Genomic DNA, 9,734 nt, shown 5'->3' on the forward strand with positions numbered 1-9,734 from the left:
GTATAAATTCTGTTGCCTAACAGCTTTACCCCATGATGCCTTCACAGGTGGGGATGGTTACTGCGAATAAGGTTTGTACTTACCAGAAACATGCAATATAAGCTAAAATGCTCCTGCACAGCAATATTTTATTTGTAGCTTTATTTTGTATATGCGCTTTGGAATATGTGCTCTCTGTCAACTCTGTTACCTCATTACTACATATCATTATGTTTGTAAGAGATTTTAAAACCTATGCTGCTTAATTTTAATAGTCCTGTGATCATTAAGTTATTCCTCAAAACAAATTGTAAAAATAATTATTATGAAGTGAGTAACACTTCACACAAAGTCACCAGAACTACTAGTCCACAAGTCAAGTGTGAAGCAGTGACCCATTTAAAACAAGTTTGTTCTCATCAGTGCAGGCAAATACTGAAACTTATGTTTTTTCCTACAGTTCAGGGTTTTATGGTTGTATTTTAATATAGCTTTCACTTTAGTTTTTCAGTTATTTTTAACTACTTGGAATTTATTTGGCAAAATACATGTTCATGTGACTAAACCCCTTTTTGGAAAAGCACCCAGCAGCATCTGCATTCTGGCATGTTTGCATTTGCATTCTGTCAGCTCCAGCCTCACTAATAGTACTGGTCTGTTCAATCGCAGCTGCCAGGTGACATGTTAATAATCTTACTATTCACATGTAATGGGTTGGAGATGCTACCTTTTTAAGGTAACAACTGCATGACAGGCTGAAAAAATTGAGGCTGCATTCCTGAATTATCTCAAGATTTGACTGCTTACAGGAAAGATACTGAAATTAGTATTGGATTGAGAAGTCAAGCTGGAAGTACAGTTTTCTTAATTGAGAAACTAGCAGTAAATAGGCTGCTTAAGCAACTAAAAAGTAGCTTTGCTTTTTGAAATAACAGACTTTTCCATATTGTACTTCTGTTCTTTTTGTCAGTATCTTTAAAATACAAGAGCAATTTATTTCAAAACTGAATTCAGAAATAAGGCTGGGGTCTGGATCTTTACAGCACTTACAAATAAGTTAAGAATGGGAACTGTGCTGATGAGTCAAACTTCAAGGAAAGACTTAACCTTAATTTCTAAGTCGTGTTTCATAGGTTGACCATGTTTATTTTCACATTGGAATTTTTCTGCTTCTGAGGAAATTGCTTTAATAGCAGCAGACAAGCAGGGTTTGTTTTACCCCAATGGAACCGGAGAAATACTTGCCTTCTAAATGATACCCAGCTGGTATGCAGGGGGCTGCTTCGTTAGTGGGGGAGTTGAAGTTACTCAAGGCAAGCATCTGCCATAAGGGAGTGATTGGCAGAACTGAGGCTGGATATGGACTGTGAATTACAACTTAGTGCTGACTACTTTTCAGCTAAGTTACAGGCATAACAGAGGTACACAACTATCCTGTAGTCTGGGTAAATATAAAAAAAAATTGAAATCAACAGTGTTGAAACAGTGTTAAAACTGGAGAGACTTAATATTGTTCCTTTCAAGTGCAAACGATAGCAAATTGGCCACTTAAGTTGTGTACAGTAAACAACAGTATGAAAGCTGCCATGCAGGAAAAGGAGGCAAGGAAAGCTGATGATGAAGGATTCTCTAGCAAAACTGATAAAGGAACTTAGAAAATCTATTATGTTTTGCAAAATAAACCCAAACAATTGGGGCACAGTTGAAATGATACTCAGACTTACCTATAGCAGTATGCTCAGTACAGGATCATCCACCTTTCCAGACCTTTTTTTTTTTAAGGATTAATATTTGTTCTGAATTAACACCACTGCATATTACATAAGAGTATCTGCTCTAACATTTACATGTGCACATATAAGCACTTATTATAGACTGACTTACCTAATTCACAATGTGAAATAGCTGGTTTTAATTTTTACCTTAAATAGTGGAGTGAGGGAAGACAGATGGGAATAATGGAAGCCAAAATTAAGCTACCAGCAAACTTTGTTATATCAGAACAGGAATTCTGAATTCTTTTCAGGATACTGTTGCATTCATTTGTCCATGTACTGGACTGTAGTAATGCCTCAAATTCTATTTATGGTATTAAAGTAATAAGCCCTAGAAAAGAATATTCTAATCAAAAATTTTATTAAATAATCTAGATGTTTGACCTGCATTCAGTAGGAACTGTATTGGAAAGTTCAATGGTAAGGAAAAGGCATATGATTGGCCAAAAATGTTGCTAATTCATAATCATGTGTGTGCTAATGCCCACTACTAACCTGTCACAAATAACACTGCTTGCTTGCATTATCATTAGTGTGGCATGCAAAAAGAATGGCTGTTTGATGCTCGCTCTTACATTAACGTACTAAAAGTATTGGAGATTAGAATGTTGTAAAGTTGTTCATGTTTTGACTGGCCAGTTTCACATTGTACTTTTTCCACGTACAGAAAATCCTATCTAGAAATCCACATGTTTTATACAAAGGTTCATTTTTTATTTGACGTAGCTGTACCATTGTTTGTCACAAATACTCCTTTCCTGTGTCACCTCACACTTTCAGTTACCTCCTTTTCTGATTCATCCTTCAATGTGCAGTTGTGGTAGGGAGGACTTGTGTGCCTGCATCTAAAGTTGAAGTACACCTTTTGAACCATACTTCAAATGAAAGTTCAAAAGGAAACAGCAGGTACTGGTAGATATGAGGGAGAATGCAGTGCCTCTCTACTTGGTTCTGTGCTTATCTCTTCTGAGGTCAAGCTCAGCATGGAACATTTTGAGTAAGAGAAAAATGCAAGAAGAATTTGGGAACTCACACGGTTGCATTTTATTCTTTTATGTAATGTTGCTTCTGTTAACAATAGTAAAAATGACTTTAAAAAAAACCTAAAGTTTATGTCAGCTGACTTTTAAAAGTACTTAAATTTTCATCTTTTGTAGAAACAGCAGTTATACAGTATAGTGGGGATAAAGGAGAGCTGCTGATGTTGTGAAACTTGGTTTCATGGATTGGGCACTTAATTTAAACACATGAATGTGAGGCTAAGTGAAAAGGTTTGGTTTGAAAGTAGCTGCAGTAATTATTTCTTCATTGCCATCAAAGGTGTGTTGAACAGTGATGGTCTTGTAGGTGCCACAAGGCACTGTTCACTGGGTATAGCCCAGCAACCAGGACACTGACCTTCAAAATGAGAATGAGGGCTGGGGAGAGAATGTATTTAAAAGATTCCCCCAGGTGATGGTGTTTAACAAGTCATAACAGTACTGATGATTTGTTCTGTGCCTTCGGGATGACTTCATTTACCACTGAAATGCTATCTTAGCAGAATATGGTATTCCCCAAGGCTGATACAAGACTGGGGAAAAAATGTATAGTTCACACCTCGCAAGAAAACATTAATAGTCCTGGAATCGTGTTTTTGGGAAAGTTGGAGCGATACAGATGTGAACACTTAACTGCTTAATCAGTGTCAGACCATAACGTGATGGAGTTCCAGCTACTATATTAACAGTACCACTGAATACAAATGTACTGCACTTTGCGTAAAGCTGGCTGGCACTCCAGTAACAGGCTGAGAGAAAAGCAGGGGAGGCTGCGCTCTGACTTCAGTTCTGTGTCTGCTTTCGCCTCTTCCATGTCATTTAGCTCAGAAACTTTCAACTTGAATATTTATAAAGTAACTTCTGGGCTAAATTTAAGACTTCATGCCTGAGATGTGAGTCAAAGTCTTTATAGGATGCCTGTCTATGCCATCTGTGTTTAAAAGCAAGGCATTTATTTGGATTCTTTATTGATTCAAGTGATCTAAATTATTTTCTGTTTGAAACGGCTGCTGGATTGCAGTAAGTGATGTCACAGCATATTATAAATTAGCTTTCCAAAATACTAACTTAGTATTTTCAGTTACATTTTTTGAACTGTTACAGATTTTTCTGGTTGGCTAACTACCAGGGCAGTCAATCACCAGAAACGCAACATTTTGAGGTCCTTCTTGGACACCTCAGCTTGAACAAAACTCTCCTCCCCTCAGAAGAGGCAAAAAACATGACGTTCCCTGTTATACACAGGAAAGGGGTTTAATCTGCATTTGGTTTAAATAATTTCTTCCTTTTCTGGTGACAGTGCCTCCTTTTGACACCATACATGTTCCTATTGCTTCAAAAAGTCATAGGTGGTGGTTACCTGGCTGATGATTTAGGTGCCAAATTTTTTTGCTGAGTGACCATTTTGTTTTGATGTGAAAGTCTGGAGTAACATACCACTCTTAAGGGGCATTGAAGAATCTGATACTAAATCGTACTTGCTGTCTTCCATTCTTCAGAAAGAAATGCTTTTCTTTTATTATGTACAAGACTAAAAAAAGGTATGTAGGAGAAGCAGCTCGTGAGCTTTTTTTAGTTTGGCTTAGCCTGTTTGTGTCCATGTGTGCACATATGTGCCAGCCCTCTGTTTGAAAAGCCTTCGTTGATCTTTCCTTTCCCTTTTCTTTCTAAGGAAATGCACCAGAAATACACTAGTGAATGAGATGTCACTGTCCAGACTGCTAAACTTGCTATTCCATTTTTTATGCAGACTCTAATTCCAGTGTTCAAGAACCACTTCAAAACCCTTCTTCAGAGCTTCTGACAGAGACAGCGAGCAAAGAACTGCACAACCACCTCATGCTTGATATTGACAATGATACGGAAAGCACTGCTCTGTAATGGAAACTCTCAAACTCTTTAAAGATTCCTCTCCTGGTGGGAAAACTAACAGAGCTAACAGTGAAAAGCTTCTTTTGACGATATGGCAAAACTGTGTAGAGTTGTGACTTGTGCATCATGGCGGAAGTGATTTAGCCATTCAGAAGAAGTTTAATGATCTGTGTCTCAACAATGGTTTTCAAAATCTTGGATGGAAGGAATTAATTACTGCAGAAACTTGCATAGGAAGCATAATTGCTGCTAATACAGATGGTATTAGCAGAAATTCCAAAAGAATAAGAAGCAGAACATTAGTTATTTAAAGTGCATGTATTATGGAAATAATCTTTTTAATGTCACGGTTAGACTTTTATTTCTAGTTCTTAGACGTTACAAAGAGATGCCTTGCAAGAGACATTCCCTCACTGATTTGCTGCAGATTCTTTTTAAAACATGAACCAAAAAATGCCAGAGTGCTGGTGGTGACTGCTGGTTATCAGTCACCTTGTCAAAACTGTGGATGTATTCTAGTGCCTTGAAGGACTGTCATACTGTAGAAGGAAACTTACTGTATCTTTAATCATTTCATTGCTACTTAATGATCAGTACTTAATACTTATTTCATAGTTATTTGTATTAACCAAGCCTGCTTTTGTTTATGTGAAACTTGCAACTGTTTCAAGATGAAACTGTGGAAGTGGTTTTTGTGCTTTTATTGAAAACAGTTGAATTTTGAAAGAACTTTGAAACACCTGTTTGGATTCGACAGTTGGGTGAACATTTATAAAATTAAAGATTGTCTTTTGTCAACTTAAGGCATCTTTATTCAAGTTTGTGAGTAACATTTGCTTCCAGTGGACACTGAAGGTTTCACAGTCATTCCCTGGGCTTTGTAGCTCATGAGTCACTGGCTGCTCAGCTTGTTCTTCTTTTAAGGAATGTAGCGGACTGGGAATGAATATGCATCTATTTTTTTAATGTGTAGATTCATGTTAAACACAAATGAGCCTAGCTGCAAAGAGGAACACTGGATACAGCCTGTATCATGCAGAGAAGTGAGATGGAACAGGCCATACTGTTTCTGTGAATGAGAGGGAGGGAGGGGAAAACAGTCAATTGAGGTAACATTCATATAACTAGTTGAATTAATTTACTTAAACTATAAATTCCTTAATACTCCATAATACATTTTATTGAAGTGATTAAACTAGACTTCAGGCTTAACTACAAAATAAAACTGCATTTCGTGAAGGCTTTGACAAGACACATTGCTCTTGGTGACATGATAAATTTATTTTAGTTGCTATCTTCTCCATGCCCCGGGTTGAAATCCTAGTGGCTGCCCAGTTGTTTCCTGTTCAGACATCTCTTAACAGGGAAGATGAGCCCTGTTAGCGGGGTGTAGTCCTGCTTTCCTCTGTCACTACACTAGCACTGTAACAAACTCTTGTAACTCAGAAGTCAGTGTTAGTAACACAACTAGAATTTTTGGCTCTTAAATTTGATGTTCATCTCTCAAACTGTATGCAGTTTACCTGAATCCAGGGCAGGTTGTGAAGGACTTAAATAAATTCTCAGAAAATCTTCTGGACTTGCACATTCTTCAGCATTACACAAATAGTTAATTGTCTCTGCTGGGATTAGCAGCTCAGGTGCAAGAGTGTGTACACTCTCACTGGTATTCTCACTGTCATCCTTGATAATAAAGAGCATATTTCAATACAGTTACAATAAGAGCACAGGGCTATGATGCAGATAAAGTTGAGGAAATTTGCCCAGAACAGCAGGGCTGGAGTTACTCCCTTGTTTACCAAACCCAGCTGTATTCTCTGCTCCCAGGAGTGCGGAGCAATGGGCAGGGGAGGAGGCAATGTAAGGTGTCTGCTTCATGAGTGCCTTTCACCTGGCTTTAAGCTATGTTGGGGCTATTGATTAGTTAATCAAATGGCTGCACAAAATAACCCTACAGAGGTCTAGAAAGAAACTTGGAATAAAATAGTGAGGTTTTGTAATGCTTTAATATTGCTTTTGGAATCTGCTCAGGTGTTTATGCTTGTAAACACTGCTTGAAAGATAAGTGCGGCTGCTTGCTTGGGTGGTTTGGGGGGATTTTTGGGGGGTAAACTCGGAAAATTTCTTCCAGCCCAGTTATTTGAAGCTTACCTCAAAACTTTGAATACAGGCTGCGAGTTGGAGTAGGAGGGTGAGGCACTCTGCAACCACCTCTGCCGTAGACTGTGATTGAATTGAGTCTTGTGGACATGTCACAGGAGCTGTTGCTATTGCCACGTACCAGTCTGGGAACAGTCTGGTGGGGATGTTATGTGCCACCACTAAAACTTTAATTTCCTGGAGTAAAGCACTGCATGGAAAGACAGTGAATTCCATCTTAAAGTACAGCAAGGAGTTTTTATCAGACGGTCAAGTTTCATAAACTAAGCAGTGAGTTGTTTGCATTCCTAGAGCTATGCTTAGAGCATTTTATGCATGCAGCATGGTGCACCCCTCCCACCCCAGCCAGTGGAAACCGTTTCTAATTCTACTGTGACATACTGTGCAAGGGTCTTTGGGTGGACTGGTCGGATGTGAGGGTGAGAAACAAGCAAAAGAACAGAAGGGATTTAATAAGCAAATGTGGGTGTGTGATAGTGGCTTGCTTTGATAGGAATTCCATTTACAGCAAAGAAAATGATGCAGCTTTAATGAACCTGGATTTCAGTGAATTAGTATGGGGCCCTAGAGAAACACTTGGGTTAAGCTAAAGACAGTAATTGGCTGAGCTATGTGGGACTGGTTAAGTAGTGTTGAAAGGGCAGATAGCAGGCTGGAAGGCAGTGACTAATGCTCTAAAGATAATTTATGGAATTCCAGTACATACATTTACAAATGTTTACAAAGCAGGGTACAGAAATTATACAGCTGATTCCTAAGGAAGGGATTTTCCTATTTACTGAAACCTATGAAGGCTGTTGACAGTTGAAGACTTCGTGTCTTGAAGATGGACTCCAATGCAGAGGACTGGGTAAGAGCCTGCTGGTCAGCTGCTGACTGCATCCGAAAAAGATGGGTCATGGTAACTGGAAAATGTCAGCTCCTCTGTGGTCAACAGGTAACTCAGTGGGGGAATAAAAGCTTGATACAATCGTAGCCAATGTTCGTTTTAACCTTAAGGAAGCATTCTGCCGCTTCTGTAGTATGAAACACTTACCTATGACCTTGATTTTGGAGAGAAGCTAAATCTTGGATGATGAGATGGATTGTGCTACTGCAAGACTGCAGAGGAAAGGGTAGAGTTTTTACAGAACTGCGTATTACAAACTAATCTGGGAATATGAAAATAATTCATCAGCTGCCCTACGTGGGCTTTCCCTTTGCGTCACAGGCGCTGAGGACAACGCATGTTGTTCCTATTACGTCTAACAGAACATGTCATCTGATTCTGTCAGGATAATGTTTTGGGGCAGTTATCTGAATCACTGGGTGGAGTAAATACCAGAGGTAAGCTACTGAACCCACCACAGCATTATTCAGGTCTTTAAGCCTATGTATGGAGTAAGAGATGGTTATACATTTGTAGTTAGCTGGATCTTAGAAGCCAAATTTGTATAAAGATGAATCAAGGTTACTTGATCCCACTAGGAATTTATGTAACTTACCTCTACTACATGAAGAATATAGCTGGAGTAGAGAAGTAGCAGACCTGAGACTTGTTCTCTTGAGTGGTCTTCTAATGCATTTTCAAACAATTCTCTGTGATAACCTTGTTTCAAAAGAAAAACTGGCAGTTTGTCAAATGGTTTATAGCGATAGTTCCAGCTAGTTAGTGTTGTGTGGTGTGTTCTGCGTGCTCTCTGCTGCCACAGACAACAGCTTCACAGATTGTGCTTTTATTACTGGGAAGAAACATGAAAGCATTGCTACCATGGGAATCTCTTCTTGACATATGTACCAATGCAATTCATGTTAGCTCCTAAACATTCCTGATTCCCACTAGCATTTCTTTAAAGAGGTAGTTACGTAGTTGTTGCTGTAGATAGATCACCTGAAGGCCCTAAATGTAGAGCAGTTAGAAGTCTTGCATGTGTAGTTGCATCCTTGCTTCTGCTTGACATTGGCACTAGCTGATACAGGTGTTTAAAAGAAAATAAAATTGTCTTAATAATAATAAATAAAATTGTCTTAATGTATCTCACTCATCTGACAAAGCCCTTGGTATACATTAGTTGCCTGAGGAAGTCATACATGAAGTTGGTTGCAAAAACAGTATTGGACTTAAAAGTCTCTCTCCCTCCCTCAGGGTTTCCAACAGTTGTGTTTTCGTTAGCTCAGGAAGGATTCCCAAGTGATGATTCTCTTTATGCAGTTTAACAAAATTGTATTTTTCTTATTTCATGGACCACTACAAGTTTTCTACGTCTCACCGCCCCATACCCCCCGTTCCATCACTTCGTAGGCGATGTTTGCTCCAACCACGCAATATTTACTGCGGTCTAAGACACCTGACGAGGGATGAGGCCGAAAGCCGAGCGCAGCGGGCGGCGTTCCCCGCACCCCGGCCGAGCAGCCGCCCGCCCGCTCTGCCTCAACAAGACCAGACAGCGTGGGGCTGCCTGTCCCGTCCCCCCCACCACCATCACCCCGCGGCCGGGGCAGACACCCACCTGCCACCTCCTCCGCCGCCGTCCCCTCGCCCAGCCGGGCCACCACCAGCAGCCTGTGGAGCGGGAACCGGCACTGCGGGGAGAGGAGAGGCCAGAAGAGGCGAGGCCCGCTCGCACCACCCCAGCCCTGCCGCCTCCTCATCCTCCTCCTCCTCTTTCCTACCTGCCTGGTGCGGCCCAGCCTCTCCCGCCGCACGGCCAGCAGGTTCTGCCGCTCCAGAACCGCAGGCTCCGGTGAATCCGGCCGCCCCAGCGCCGGGGCCTCCTCCGACATGGCCGCCGGGGCCTGGAGCCTGCGAGGGGCCGGTGGAGCCTGAGGCCTCCGGCAGCACCACCACCACCACCCCCCCACACGGCCACCCCCCAGAGCCCCACGCACTCCAGGCAGGCAGGGAGCAGCTCTCGTTCTTTTAATAAGT

The 9,734-nt window shown here is 40.8% G+C and overlaps 2 protein-coding genes across 6 annotated transcripts in view; one reads left to right on the forward strand and one right to left on the reverse strand.

Moving 5' to 3' along the window:
- ARHGAP17 (Rho GTPase activating protein 17) overlaps positions 1-6,220 on the forward strand; it is a 47,928-nt gene extending 41,708 nt beyond the window's left edge. For 2 of the 5 annotated variants that reach the window (XM_075058788.1, XM_075058792.1), the window contains one exon: positions 4,545-6,218. In XM_075058788.1, the coding sequence (XP_074914889.1) occupies positions 4,545-4,675 (131 nt within the window). In that variant the 3' untranslated portion in view covers positions 4,676-6,218. Of the gene's footprint in view, positions 1-47; positions 72-2,129; positions 2,175-4,544 lie in introns of all 5 variants that reach the window. The other 3 variants (XM_075058790.1, XM_075058789.1, XM_075058791.1) reach the window with 3 other exon arrangements.
- Positions 6,221-7,611: 1,391 nt separating this feature from the next.
- Positions 7,612-9,589, reverse strand: TEX47 (testis expressed 47). The gene is made up of 4 exons (XM_075058270.1): positions 9,316-9,589; positions 8,311-8,414; positions 7,863-7,927; positions 7,612-7,702 (listed from the first exon to the last, which is right to left on the reverse strand). The coding sequence occupies exons 1-4, from the start codon at positions 9,587-9,589 to the stop codon at positions 7,612-7,614; spliced, it is 534 nt and encodes a 177-aa protein (XP_074914371.1).
- Between the last annotated feature and the right edge of the window lie 145 nt (positions 9,590-9,734).

This window comes from Buteo buteo, chromosome 27 (assembly GCF_964188355.1).
Source record: "Buteo buteo chromosome 27, bButBut1.hap1.1, whole genome shotgun sequence".
Lineage (NCBI taxonomy): Eukaryota > Metazoa > Chordata > Aves > Accipitriformes > Accipitridae > Buteo > Buteo buteo.

Bases quoted from the DNA above. Each gene is read 5' to 3' on its own strand.
- TEX47 (XM_075058270.1), bottom strand. From the start codon at position 9,589: ATGTCGGAGGAGGCCCCGGCGCTGGGGCGGCCGGATTCACCGGAGCCT. The intron at 8,415-9,315 runs GTGGGTGTCTGC...TTTTGAAACAAG, and splicing joins GGCGGCGGAGGAGGTGGCAG to GTTATCACAGAGAATTGTTT. The intron at 7,703-7,862 runs GTAAGTGTTTCA...TTTCGGATGCAG, and splicing joins CTCCAAAATCAAGGTCATAG to TCAGCAGCTGACCAGCAGGC.